Source organism: Narcine bancroftii, chromosome 4, assembly GCF_036971445.1.
Source record: "Narcine bancroftii isolate sNarBan1 chromosome 4, sNarBan1.hap1, whole genome shotgun sequence".
Classification (NCBI taxonomy): domain Eukaryota; kingdom Metazoa; phylum Chordata; class Chondrichthyes; order Torpediniformes; family Narcinidae; genus Narcine; species Narcine bancroftii.
In genome coordinates, this window is record NC_091472.1 from 102,958,104 (window position 1) to 102,973,244 (window position 15,141).

At 40.2% G+C, this 15,141-nt stretch overlaps 1 protein-coding gene across 1 annotated transcript in view; it reads left to right on the forward strand.

Moving 5' to 3' along the window:
- Nucleotides 1–15,141, forward strand: part of LOC138760929 (pleckstrin homology domain-containing family G member 1) — a 233,803-nt gene that overhangs the window by 37,546 nt on the left and 181,116 nt on the right. Inside the window, exon 2 of the mRNA XM_069932264.1 lies at nucleotides 9,689–9,767. Within this exon, the coding sequence (XP_069788365.1) occupies nucleotides 9,719–9,767 (49 nt within the window). The 5' untranslated portion in view covers nucleotides 9,689–9,718. The remainder of the gene's footprint in view (nucleotides 1–9,688; nucleotides 9,768–15,141) is intronic.

Here is a 15,141-nt window from a genome sequence, read left to right on the forward strand (position 1 = left end):
TGTAATGTTTCATATTTTATTTTTTTATCCGCCAATTCTCTTCTTTTGGTTGTATCTTCCTTTATTGCTAATTTTTTTTCTATGTTTATTATTTCCCTTTCCAACTGCTCTGTTTCCTGATTATAGTCCTTCTTCATCTTGGTTGCATAACTTATTATTTGTCCTCTAATGAATGCTTTCATTGCGTCCCATAGTATAAACTTATCTTCCACTGATTCCGTATTTACTTCAAAGTACATTTTTAATTGTTTTTCAATAAATTCTCTAAAATCCTGTCTTTTAAGTAGCATGGGGTTTAATCTCCATCTATACATTCTTGGAGGGATGTCCTCTAGCTCTATTGCCAATAACAGGGGTGAGTGGTCCGATAATAGTCTAGGTTTATATTCTGTTTTCCTAACTCTCCCTTGAATGTGGGCTGATAACAGGAATAGGTCTATCCTTGAATATGTTTTATGTCTAGTCGAGTAGTATGAGTATTCCTTTTCTTTTGGGTTTTGTTTCCTCCATATGTCCACAAGTTTCATTTCTTGCATTGATTTAATTATAAATTTTGTTACTTTGTTCTTCCTGTTAATTTTTTTCCCCGTTTTATCCATATTTGGATCCAAATTCAGATTGAAATCCCCTCCTATTAGTATGTTCCCTTGCGTATTAGCTTCCTTCAAAAAGATATCTTGCATAAACTTTTGATCTTCTTCGTTAGGTGAATATATATTAAGTAGATTCCAAAGCTCCGAATATATCTGACATTTTATCATAACATATCTCCCTGCTGGATCTATTATTTCCTCTTCTATTTTAAATGGCACATTTTTGCTAATTAATATAGCCACTCCTCTTGCTTTTGAATTATACGATGCTGCTGTTACATGTCCTACCCAATCTCTCTTTAATTTCTTGTGCTCCAATTCAGTTAAGTGTGTTTCTTGGACAAATGCTATATCTATTTTTTCCTTTTTCAGTAAATTTAGTAGTTTCTTCCTTTTAATTTGGTTATGTATTCCATTAATATTTAGAGTCATATAGTTCAGCGTAGCCATTTTATATTTTGTTTATCTTCTCTTTCCGTTTTTCCATCATTACCTTTCCTCCTTTTCCATTTCTGTTTTCTTATTTTCAATTCTTTACCAGACAACATTCCTACAACATCCAACATTTTCCTTATTCTCTTATTTCTATCTTCTTTATCCCCAACCTCCCCTTCCCCTCCTGAGTTGTCCTTTATCCCTTGTCGGACAACCACATCTCCCCTCTCCATTTGGATTTGCGAATCCACTCGCAAGCGTCAACTGATTTTGCAGTGACCGCTCTTTTCCCCCACCCAGCCCCCCCCAGAAAAGATTTCACTTTTTATATGTCACAAAGGTCACTCTTTTAATTCCCTCCTTATTCTCTCTATTCCATTACCTTCCCTTATTAATTCTTGTCTATACTATCTATGTTTTCCTCTAATTACAGATACTTTCACGTATGCCCATTGTCTCTATTCACTCTTATACCTCTTTACCCGCATACATATCAATCGTGGTCATTTTTACCCTCATTACCCGTCTTCATCCCTTAGTCTATTTTTGTCTTTACCCACATACATATCAATCGTGATCATTTTTGCTCTCATTACCCTTCTTCATCCCTCAGTCTATTTTTGTAATTGTTCTGCAAATTTTCGTGCTTCTTCTGGATCCGAGAACAGTCTGTTTTGTTGTCCTGGAATAAATATTTTCAATACCGCAGGATGCTTCAGTGTAAATTTATATCCTTTCTTCCATAGAATCGCTTTTGCTGTATTGAACTCCTTTCTCTTCTTTAGGAGTTCAAAGCTTATATCTGGATAAATGAAGATTTTTTGTCCTTTATACTCCAGTGGTTTGTTGCCCTCTCTTACTTTTTCCATTGTCTTCTCCAGTACCTTTTCTCTTGTAGTATATCTTAGGAATTTTACTACAATAGATCTTGGTTTTTGTTGTGGTTGTGGTTTAGGGGCCAATGCTCTATGTGCCCTTTCTATTTCCATTTCTTGCTGTAGTTCTGGACATCCTAGGGCCTTAGGGATCCATTCTTTTATAAACTCCCTCATATTCTTGCCTTCTTCATCTTCCTTAAGGCCCACTATCTTTATGTTATTTCTTCTGTTATAATTTTCCATTATATCTATTTTTTGGGCTAGTAATTCTTGTGTCTCTTTAGTTTTTTTATTAGATTCCTCCAATTTCTTTTTTAAGTCTTCTACCTCCATTTCTGCTGCTACTGCCCGTTCTTCCATCTTGTCCATTTTTTTCCCCATTTCTGTTAAGGTCATATCCATTTTATTTATTTTCTTTTCTGTGTTGTTTATTCTTTTTCTTAAATCATTGAATTCCTGTGTTTGCCATTCTTTAAATGACTCCATGTATCCTCTAACAAGAGCAAGTATATCCTTTACCTTGCCTTTCCCTTTATCTATTTCACTGTATTCTTCCTCTTCTTCTTCCTCTGGGTTGGCCATCTGTTGTTTCTTTGGTGCCCTTTCCTCCTCTTCTTTCTTGTTTCCATTGTCTTCTGTGGTCTCTTCTTGCTGCAGGTGTTCTGCAGCTGTCGTTGCCGGCTGTGGAGATCGACTCCCCAGCTGGTCCCCCCTCCCGTCGGTGTGTTTTTTTTCATGCGCATCACGCATGCGCGAGGAGTCGCGCATGCGCGGTTGCGCACTTTTACTCGGCTCTGTGAGCCATTGTTGTAGTTCTTTTTCTACCGACCTGAGGTAGTGGGGCCCTCTCTCCACAGCGGGCCTCTTCGGACAGGTAAGGCCTTCACCTTTTTCCTCCGTTGTCTTTTCTTCCTCTCTTCTTTCCGTTGATTTTGATTTTTCTCCTTTTGTCTCCATCTTCTTTCCACCTTTATACTCACTTTTCTTTAACTTGTATTTCTGTGCCTTTGTATTTTCTCTTGTTTTTCCCGACTTTTCTGGAGAGGGCTGGAGTTCACCGTCCGGCCACTACTCCATCACGTGACTCTTCCAAAGGTACATATTGATGCAGGGTGTGTGTTGGGGAATTATTCAACATCAATTTATTTGCTCTCAGCTGTATATGATAAAAGCAGGTGTTCTATTTAATCGAAATCATGGATATGACATTGAATAAGAGGTGGAATTTGTATTTATTTATTGCCATTCCTATCTCAAGACATCAAACATTTTCAGTTCATGAAGTACTTTCTTGAAACATTGATATTATTGTGGAGGAACAAAACTTAATCCACTTACTTGCACTATGAATGCTGCTGCAAAGCACCGAATTTCACGACCTTTTCCATAATTATTAGATCATCTGTTTTTACAGTAGTAATAATTGTAGATTTGTCAGAGGGCTGGGGACAGCTTTCCTGTTCATTGGTCTTGTGCATTGGAATATAATGCAACTACCTGAGGTGGTTAGCATCTTTTCCAAAGGACCACTCCTCTGCTTCATTACTGAGCGTGAATGTCAGGCTGGATTAAGTGCTCAGCTCTCTCTATCTCACCGTTGACACCTTGGGTTGAAGATAAAAGAAACCATGATTATTATCTCAAGCTCAGTGGACAAGATGCAGAGGTGGTGACAGATGCTGGCAAAGCAATATTTGTACTGCAGTTGGGAATGTGTTTAACATTCTTGGCAGGGTTAACAGGCACCAACAGCATTGGGTTAAACTGGAGGCTGGAGAATATGATGGACCAGCATCTGTGTTGAACTCTGCTCTAGCTTGCAACCAAACACGTGTGCATGGAAACACTTTACTAGAAATACAATATAAAAACATATTGAAACACTTCGCACAGGTTAGACCACTTAGTTTTTTTAAAAAAACTGCGCCCTTGGTAATTTACCTAAATGGATGTTAGCAAATTGCAATGAGCAAGCAGGTCGCGCAGTGTACTTTACTTAGCAAAGATAAAGATACATAACTAACGTTTCAGGCTTGAGCCCTTCACCAAGGATTCAGCAAAGTGTTGGCAGGTGCCTGAATAAAATGGTGGACTATTCAATGGGGATCAAGGGAGATGCATCTTGCACAAGGAAAGATGGCTCAGGCTTTTGGTGGTCATTTATCTGGGTAATAGATGCAAAGGAAATTCCTGTTTTATGTTCAGTCCTTTCCAATTGCTTCATCAGTGACCTTTCTGGCATCATAGATCTGAAGCAGGAATGTTTGCTCCTGATTGAACACTCCTCTAGACACCAGCTCTTCAGATAACAAAGCAGTCTCAGAAATTTTCAGCAAGAACTAGACAACACACAGGTGTGGAACATTGAAATGGCAAATAACACGTGTACCCTTAGCATCAAATCTGGTTATAATAAACGTTAGTTTATGAAAGCACAGGCCATAACCCATTATTTCAGCAGGTGTCGGATTGGAAGATTTATGTAGTTGGGAAATCTCTTCAGTTGAACAAGTCCTAATGCAAGTCTGAGGGACAGCACCTCGTTCTCTATTAGGGCACATTGCAGCCTTCTGGACTCAACTTTGCATTCTACAATTGAGGGAAGTTGTTGGTTGAAATTTGTTGGTCTGGACAGTCATCCAGCTGCAAGATGGGCTCAGCTTGACTTTTTTTCCCCCATCTCTTTGGGAGTGGAATCTGATATGCCTGGCATCTCTTCTGCTCTGCATTTTGTAATTCCTCCATTCCTTGATCTTTTTCTTTTGTCCACATTCTCACCCCCTGGCAGTTCCTTGTTTACAACTGATCCACAAATCACCCCACATTGACCCCATAAGAGACAGCCCCTTCCCCTGAGTGCTGTGCAGCTTAAACAACTTCCTAGTTCTGCTAGAAGGTATACAGACAAACGGTGTTTCTGTTCCTCTTCCCACCGAGGCAACCTGACCTGCCGAGCATTTCCAGATTTTATTTTAGATTTCCAGCATCTGCATTTTTTTTTTGATTTCCACCTTATTCTGTCTTGCATGATAGATTATTCTTCTTTCTGGTAGTTCTTCCATTACAGAAACCTGCATCATCCATACTTGGGGTTTAGCGACTCATCAGGTCTCCTTCCTTCATTTTGTTAAATTTAATTAGTTAAATGGCCTTGATTCCCATAAACAATTGTCAGCTGGGAACAATATTTTGTCCTGTTGCTTTGATAATTTCTGTTCTCTTAACTTTGCAAAGACAGACTAAAGGGGATTATTTGAATTTATTTTCTCTTTTTGCTTTGGCTAATTCCCAATGATTTGCATCACCCTAGCAACAGCCATTCACATGGCCCTGCACAAGCTCAATTAGGGTGTACACCAAGCCAACGCTGAGAGTCCACAAACCCCCGGCAACCAAAACACTTCTGTTCATGTTCTAACAGTATTTCAATAAAGCACAAGCACAATTTAGTCTGCGCACTGCTCCTCTTTGCTCACTTATCACAGAATGACCAGCAGTTATCCTTTCCAACAAGAGAGTCTCAACATTCCACCTTGTCATTTAGTGGCACCCTCCATCAACAACCTCGTGACTAGACGCTGAAATGGACCATGGCGACAAAGCAGGTTAGAAGCTATGTATTCTTTCACTCAAAAGCTTTTCCATCCTCGACAAATGGCAGGTCAGGAGTGAGGTAGAACACGCTCTACTTAATTTTTAATTTAGTGATATATCATAGGAACAGGCCCTTCAGGCTCATGAGCTTGCACTGCCCAAATACACCCACATGGCTAATTAACTGATCAACTCCACACATCTTTGGAATGAGGGAGGAAACCAGAGAACCCAGAGTAAACCCACGCAACACGGGGCAAATGTAACAACTCCTTACAGATGACAGCACATTCAAACCTGGGTTGCTGGTACTGTAATAGTGATACACTAACCCCTACACTAACCACGCTGCCCTAACAATCCACTTGACTGCAGCTACAACAACGTGCAAGGATTAACATCAAAGTCAGCAAAAAAAGTCACTTCTGTAATGATCACTCTAAAGATTTGTTCCTCCAGCACTCGATCAGTGTGACTGTCATGCAGAATCTACAGAAAGCTCTGCACTTATTTGCCAAGTCTTCTAGGACTGTGTGGACTTCTTTGAGGGTGGCAGAGGGGCACATCTTGTCAAGCCTCTGCCTCAAAGTCCCAGAGACCTGGGTTCAATCCTGACCTCGGGTGCTCTCTTCTTGGGACTGTGGGTTTCTACAGGGTGCTCCAGCTTCATCCAAAGCCATATGGATTGATAGGTTCATTGGCCACTATAAAGTGCCCCTTGTCCAGAGGTTAATGGTAAAAGCTGAAGGTGGGGGTGGGGGTGGGTGTGGAGGGCTGTGAATAGAATGTGGAACTAATTTTGGATCGGTGCAATGGGCAGTTGATGGTCAGTACAGCATAAGTGGGCTGAAGGGGCTTTTATCTGCTGTATCTCTCTCTGACTGCTATAAGGACAGCAGAATTTCAAAAAGATGGCCTATCCTCTCCTCCTCAAGGGCAATTCATCATCCACATCCCGCACCTGAATGGATACAGCTGTAGAACCTTATAACTTCTCTCCCTTTCTCCATTTCATTTTTCTAGTTAGGACCTAAGTTCTCAAAGCCTCTGGACTTCCCATCCCAAAAGTCCCTGATATTTAGAATAGCTATGTTTTTAGTCACCTGTATTGATTTTTACTTTCTGTCTGACATAACATCATGCACAATCTGCTTTTTTTCCCCATTGTGAAGTGTCTTGGGGCATTTGGCCATGTTAAAAGTGCTATATAAACATAAAGTATGCACACAGAATTTGAAGGCAATACCAGGCAGTAGTAAACATTTCTCCCCCCGTCCCCTCATCCCGGGGATTGACGTTACCTCCATTCCCAGTTTGTTTTTTAAAAAAGTAACGAGTTTCATTTACTGACCACAGTAGATAGAAGGAACAACAATTCTCCTCTAATGTTAATTGATTTATGTTTAACATCTGTAGAGTCATGGCTACTTTATTGTCTTTCCAATGTTCCTATTCCCTGGCCAATTTTTCAGTTGCATTAATTATGTTTCATTCAAAACATTTTAATTTTAAATTTAAATGTTTAAAATTATAAATTTAAATTTAAACATAGAGCACAGTAACAGGCCCTTTTGGCCCATGAACCTGCACTGGCCAATTACACTCAGTTGACTTCCAACCCTGGTACAATTTGTTTATTGGTCTGTCCATTTGAGAAGGAAATACCTTTTAAATAATGTTAATCATTTTGTTTCTAATTACAAGAGTTTGCCATGGTTGAGACTTTGATTTCCTTAAATAGTGAATGAAAAAGTGATCATGAATAACGATTTTCTCTCCCACAATAATATCTGACATGTGACAACCAAAAACTACACAGCATGATTGGCCCATGTCAGGATTCAAGGAGATGTGAGGAGATTGATGCTACAAAACAGACTGGGATTCAAGTTCGTATGGCAACTGTTTTGGGAAGCAAAGTAATTTGTCTGAGGTGAATTTTTTTCTTGCTAGCTATTAGTTGTGAACAGAAGGATAAAAATACATTTGTTGAATTTGTTAATTGATGTTTATCCTTGTTTTAAATGGCCCCTGTGATTGGCAAGGTTGAGTGAGTTTAGGTGACGGTGTATTGGGCTTTTGTTTTAAAGAGTGGCGATGTTGGCTTGTGATGGGTGTAATAATCCTTGTGTCAATGGAGGAGGGAGACTCAGAGGTTGCTGGGGTTTTGTGTGGCGGGGAAATCTGTTTACCTGTGCTTGTGATGGGAGGAGAAAGTTCAACTATCTTTTTGGGGAGGGATTCTTATACATTTAAGGGTATAGAGCTGTTTAGGGATTAGTACAGGTTCAAGTTATTATATATTTGCTTCATTAGCCGTGACACACATTTGCTCTGGTGATGGTGGGGGGGGGGCGGGGCAGTAATTTAAAAGCATCATGTGAAGGTTGTCCTCAATGGCTTGAATATACTGTTTGCTGATTGAAACAGTTACTTGGTTGTATGAAAAAGCAGTTAAAATTATTCTGGTCATGACTATAAACCTTGCTTGCAACTTGGAACTGTGAACTGTTTCTTTGATTCAAGTGCATACATATCAGAACACAGTCACTCAATTAAACCAAGCCACTTAAAGGTTGCATGTTGTCATAATAAACTTGCTGGGTTGTACTTCAGAATGATGGGAATACATGCACTGACAGTTTCTTTTAAGAGTAGCTGTACACTTTGTGCCCTCTAAGTATAGCATATTGATGCCAGCAGCCGGCACCTAAACAAATAGTTAAAAGTAGATTTGTCAAGAGTCTGGCCAAGCATCCTGAGTACTTCTTTGAATGTTATTGAGCCATTAGTAAATGTAAATCCCCTTTGATATATCTAGTTGGCAGTATTCCTGGAATGATTTGTGCTATTGGAACAATAATCTTTTAATATCCAAACTTTTCCAAAACAACTTCTTTTTATTTTGCTTTTGAGAAGTGTTTCCGTTCTAATTGAGGTTGCCAACTCTCTAGGATTGTACACACATCTCCAGGAATTGAAGATCAATCTCCTAGCTACTGCTGCAACATGATAGAACTGGCATCACTGGGCCATTTGATGGAAGTATTGAAGTGTTTTTCAGATGATTTGCTCTCAGTTAAGCAATCTTGCTTTAATTCTCATCCTCATTTTCAGATCTCTCCAGTTTCACTTCCACTCCAAGTATGAAATCCAATCCAGTCCAATGGTCCTTAAGGGTTTTTGTATGCCTTTTCTTTCCTTTCTTCACTCCCGAAATATGTCATCTCTGCCAGCCATTCCATAAACTATTAAGCATGTAGTTCTACCTCATTTTCCTCTCGTGAAATGCCTATTAAAACTATGTCTTGAAGAATTGTTTCATCATCTGCTTTGTTTATCACGTTGTTTGACTGCTTTGCAATGCTCTCAGGTTTAGCTCTGTTGGAGACGATATATGAATGGACTTGACTATTCTTTGGGAAGTGGCGTGTGATAACTGCTCAGTCAACCCATCTGGCTGGGTTTGTTCATAAACTGGCAGGGAATTTGGACACTGTATAATGAAGGTGTCAGTTGCCTGATGATGGCAGTTTGAGGGGAGGAACAGAGATACAGGTAGTGATTCAAACATCCTGACCAACCAGACAGGCCAAGGTTGGGTTCACTCTACACAGGAGTTGAACTTCCATTATTGTTCACGTGCATTTCCATGTTTCCTTTATTTGGTTTGTGTGATTTTCTCACTGTTGGTTCAAGAAAACTAGCCACTTTTTAAAGTATTTACAGTTGCCAATTAACCTACAACCAGTGCACCTTTCAAACATGGGAGATTCCATTGTGTTAATGGAAGTTTATTATCATATGCATTGTACAATGTACACATGCTTTGAAATTCTTGCTGCTGCCGAACAGGAATTTTGAGGAAAAAACAACTTTAATATTATACATTAAATTTAAAAGAGGTAATGGATGCAAAAATATATTATTCACAGATACCATATTACGACCAAATCATCACTCAGTATTAAGGCAAATTATCAAATACAGGTACTCGCTGACCATCCTGCACTCTCCCTGGCTCATCAGCTGGGATGGTGCTCGAGTCTTTGAGTGACCTCTGCTTCCTTGTCTCAAGGGGAGATTGATCTTAGACTGACAAACTTGTCTACACATGCAACAAAATAATGTATTTTCTCTTAGGATCATCTGTGCAATATTAAGAACTCTAACCTTTCTTGCCTTCAGGTTCCTTTAGCCTTCAGGTTGTGTGCTGAGATGCCCGATAAGGCACTGGAGGAGTTAGAGACCATTTCCAGAAGCGAAGGTTAGTACTGAGTGGAGTTCTTTTTTTTAATCTTCCTTTGTTTGCAAACAACAATGCTCCAATGGCAGGCAAGGTCACTGAAGCAGTGTGTAACAAAATCCCTTATTGCTAGTCTACAAGATTTATTAGCAATAAATGTTTCACAATTCAGTGTTTTCATTTCAAAATTGTCTCTCTGTAACTGAGTATTAAAATAAAATCCTTTTTTTTTCAGGAATATTTTATTTGGAATTTTTACAGACTCAAAGTAATTTCAACAATCAATACAATCTTTTTCAAGATTCATAGAACATACAGAGTCTGTGTTTTCTCTCCCCCACCCCCCCCTCCTTGCCCCCAAACACATAACCATACCCATTATACAAGTGGGGTTCAGGGCCCCCACCAAAAACATAAAGATAGAAACCACCTAATTAACTAAATAGCCCAAGTAAGAAAAAATACTAAATGTGCTTTTGATCATTTGTTTGTGAGACCTACCTTGGGTTGAATGATTCACTGAGTACTTTTGGAACTAGATTTCATCCAATTAACCTACCAACCCTGTACATTTTGGAGGATGGGAGGAAACTGGAGCACCCGGGAAAAACCCATACTGGTCATAAGGAGACTATACAAACTCTTTAAAGATAACACTGGATTTGAACTCAGGTCGCCATAATACCACTGCACTTCTTTCTTCTTTGGTTTGGCTTCGCGGACGAAGATTTATGGAGGGGTAATGTCCACGTCAGCTGCAGGCTCGTTTGTGGCTGACAAGTCCAATGTGGGACAGGCAGACACGGTTGCAAGGGAAAATTGGTTGGTTGGGGTTGGTGTTGGGTTTTTCCTCCTTTGTCTTTTGTAAGTGAGGTGAGCTCAGCGGTCTTCTTCAAAGGAGGTTGCTGCCCGCCGAACTGTGAGGCGCCAAGATGCACGGTTTGAGGCGATATCAGCCCACTGGCGGTGGTCAATGTGGCAGGCACCAAGAGATAGTGCAGGCACTGCACTAACCGTTATGGTAACCGTTCAACCCCACATGTTGCTTTGTGAAATTTTGTTTCTATGGCGTAACAATTTGAATTGTTCTGGAACTACTTCCAGCTTTCCTGCTGATCAATTCAACCTTGTCTCTGTGGTCTGATGTCAAGGTAGGTTCTTGGATCGTCCAACTATTGAGATGATTTGATGTATGTAAGAGTGTTTTAATCCATTCACTATCTCTAGTCCATTCTGTTCTGAATTGGAGATAGTTTCAGATGTAGCATTTCCTTGCAGCACCAGTCACTTGTGGTAATACATCAAAAGTTAGCAATTGCAAGGATTCCTGAATCAAAGGGGCCCAGTGCGTCTTGAACGGAAAAGTTATAAAGTTAACTGTTATCAGTGGTCCAGATGCTGTAGGTTTGATCTGATCCTGTTTTTGCTCAATTACTTGGATGTGATGGGCTCTGGCAAGACTACTTGAAGTTAGGAATTATTTCTACAACCAGGTGACATTTTGAAGCGGAGATGCATGGAGGAAGAACACAGTTGTGGAAGTAGTTCATGATCTAGCAAAGAGTCTGTGGAGTTAGGGTGGGCAGAATAGGAGTTATTCTCTGCTTATCAATGCTGTGATGAAAATCACAAACTTCCTCTATTGTTTTCTGTTCTCCTGTCTTTAATTCTAGCAGGCTGCTTTATTCACTTATTCCAAGTGATATGTTGATAGTAGAAATATAGGAAGCAAAGTGACATAATTTATTCGAAGTGGAGGATGAAATATTTGTATCTTAATTCCAAACAAGGTTTTAAAGTGGCATGTCTTAGTGGAATTGTTAAAATGGTGGTGTCTATAATGTGGTTCGGACTGCAAGGTTTTTGGCAAAACCTGACGTGACACATTTCTGAATAAACAAAAAGGCCATAGGAATTGAGAACAAAACATGAATTCTATTCCTTGTGAAATGGGAAATTTTGCCAAACAGAAATAAGAGCTTGTGCCTGGGATACCCTTTGTTTAGATTAACATTGATGACATCACTGTTCTGAAAGCTTCCTATTTTTTACTTCCATAACATTACTGGCCCTGTTCCTACCTATGCCCATCCTGCTCCTAAAACTAACTTGGAGAGACTACACAGATATACACTATGTTTTGTCTGCTAGAGAACACTGAGCCAAGCTTTACGATACCACCTTTTCAGGTTCGGATGGGGGGAGCTTGGGCTGATCGGTTCTAAGTTCATTTACAAGTGTCTCTGGGCCACTAGTCCAGTCACTACTGTAACCTTGCCCCCATGGATTTCATCCTGGCTCAGGGGTTCTGACAATAGTGTTGACCTTGGTTAAAGTGAACCTGTCTTGATGTGATGCTCTCAGCAGAATTCTCCCAGTGGAATATGCTGAGCACCACCCACATCCTATACGTTTTACCTTGAGTTACAACTTGAGCCAAGCCCAAACATAGCTTGGGTAGCCAGCAGTGCTGGCTTTTCTAGACTGTGATAACAGATATTTTCCCATACCTTGATGAAGGGCTCAAGCCTGAAACATCGGTTGTGTAGTTTGACCTTTGCTACATAAAGGACACAGCTTGACGTGGTGATCCATCTTTGTGTTTTTTTTTAAATTTTAACCACAGTGTCTGCAAATTTTTGTGTTTTACTTCTTACAACTGACAGAATGTTGTCTGTACTTGTGTTCTCAAGCTGCTTCCTAAGATCTAGAGATTCATCTTGTTCTGAGAGTTGGCTTGGACTCGCTGGGTTCCTGGTAGATGGGGGGGTATACCATGGTGAATGAAATCACCCAGCTGAACACTACAGAATCCCATAAACACCTCCCACATCGTATGGGAAAATAATATGACAGCTATCAGCAGCTGCAGAAGGCACCCGAGTACATTTTTGCTGGAGGTGAATTAAATGCAGGCCATGCCTACATCCACAAATTAATTGGGCTCCTTTATCACAGTGGGAGGTTAAAGTAGGATGAATCATGAGGTGAAGTTTTGAATTGAATTGTTCTTCATCATATGTGCTGATATACAGTAAAAAGCATATTTTTGTGTGTTAGCCAGACAAGTCTTCTCTTACTTGAGTGCAGCAGGCAGTGCAATAATAAAACAAAAGTGCAAGGTGTAATGTTACAAAGACAAAATTCAAGGTGCAGGGAAAAGTTCCATTTAAAAAAAAACATTGCTCAAGGACATCATTTACCAGCGAGTGGTCCACTGATAACAGCAGGAAAGAAACCATGGTAGTTGCAGGGATACCACGATGAATTAAGTCACCCAGCTGAACATCATGGAATTCCATGAACCACTGTACAGTGGGATATTTTAAATTGGTATGAAAAAGATGCTCAGAAGTCAGGCAGCATCTGTGGACACTCTCTGTAGCTTTCTGTTTTCATAAGTTTTAAATCTATAAGCTTGTCCTTTTCAGTTTTTTTTTGCAGTTGGACAAATTAGCTTGGTGTGTGGGGAACTTTAGATCTGAGAATTGGATAATCAATTTAATCTACAGGAAGAGGTGACCTGATTTGTCTTCGATGCAATTAGTCCATGCTGTATCACTAAACAGACAGGCAATTTTCCTCCATGATAGCTCCTTGAAATAGGGTGTCTCTGGTAATTGCTTGCTTTGAACTCCATTCCTCAAAGGCTTGGTGCAGGAGGAAAGTTTTTTGTTTTGTTTGCTGGTTTCATTGGGTGAGTAGCTCTGTTAAAATCTTAAATGTAATCAAAAACCAATTTGTGGAAGGGAGGGGAGAGTCAATTTTTTTAAAGAGCCAAGTAATTGAAGCTGTTTTATGATCAGTGGGTGCAACATACAAAATGCTGCAGGAGCTCAGCAGGTCAGGCAGCATCATGGAAAGTGATAGGTAGTTGACATTTTGGAACAAAATATTGACCATCTGTTGCCTTCCATGGATGCTGCCTGACCTGCTGAGTTCCTCCAGCATTTTATGTGTGGCTCAAATTTTCCAGCATCTCCCGTCTTTCTTGTTTGCTTCTGATCAGCAGTGTGGGGTTATAATATCTTCCAACTTCCAAATAAATGCTCCTCTGGGCTTTGCAAGTCCTAAGCTGTAGGGAGACCTGCTTCATCTACAGGAGTTGAGTGAAATTTGCTTTCACAAAACAATTTCACAACCCCCTCATCCTGCACCCAAGTGTACCTGACATGCAGTATTATCAATGAAAGAGAGATTAAGTAGCTAATTCTGCACAGCTAGGTCTCAAATTAATGAAATAATGGTCAATTTGGTGAAGATGGCTATGGCCATGATACAGGCAACCATCCCCCACACCCCTCCCTCCCCCTCAGTGAAACTGCACCCTGGGATATTAATGTTCAACCAAATGGCTTTGTTTTATCATCCTAAAGAGAGTGACCTCCACCAGTGCCAAATCAGCTCACTATGTTCCTGGAACCTTTGACCTTTTTTGCATTAAAGATGAGTGGCATCAATTATTTAAAGGATTTGGGTAGAAAGATCAAGCTTTCTCACATTGAGTTGGAATCCACATTTCTTTCCTGCTGTTATCAGACTCCTGAATGATCCTCACCACAGTAAAAATGATGTTGGCTTTGTTCTGCATCCTCTGATCTCTTTCTGTAACCCTGCCCTTCCATGCAGGGCCTTATTTGCTGTATTATGCCCGAGATGTCTTGCAGAACAGACTTTATTACTGCATCTTGGTATATGTGTGAATGATCTTGAACGGGGAATCCTTTGAGATTATTGGCACATAATCTGTGTGGAAATGGTGCTCCAGATTGCAATGCTGAAAGAAAGTCTTGGCCTCTGTTCATTATCAACATAATGCTACCAGAGCATCAGATAGCATGGTCTCTGCAAGATGTGCTTTATAGGAAGTCAATTCACTCAAATAATCTCCTCACATTGAAGAGGAAACTGAAATAACAGCCGCTTACCTAAATGAAAACAAGGTCAATTCTCCAGAAAAGTTGAGAGTAGAAGTCTGATGGCGGAGGGGTAGCAACTATTCCTGAACCTGGGGGTACAAGTCTTGCGGCAACTATACTTTCTTGGGGATAGCAACAAAAACAGAGTATGTCCTGGATGGTGTGGATCCTTGATGATTGCTGCTGCTCTCTGACTGCACCATTCCATGAAGATTTTCTTGATGGTGGGGGAGAGCTTTACCTTGTGATGTCCTGGGCTGTGTCCACTACTTTTGCAGAGTTTTCAGCTCAAAGGTATTGGTTCCACTATACCAGGCCATGATGCTGACATTGGACATCAGTAGAAATTTGCCAGGGTTTCTGACATCATACCAAACGTCCACAAACTCCTGAGGAAGTAAAGGTGCTAACTTGCTTTCTTTATGATGACATTAGTATGTTGGATCCAGGAAAGGTCCTCAGAGATGGTGACTCCA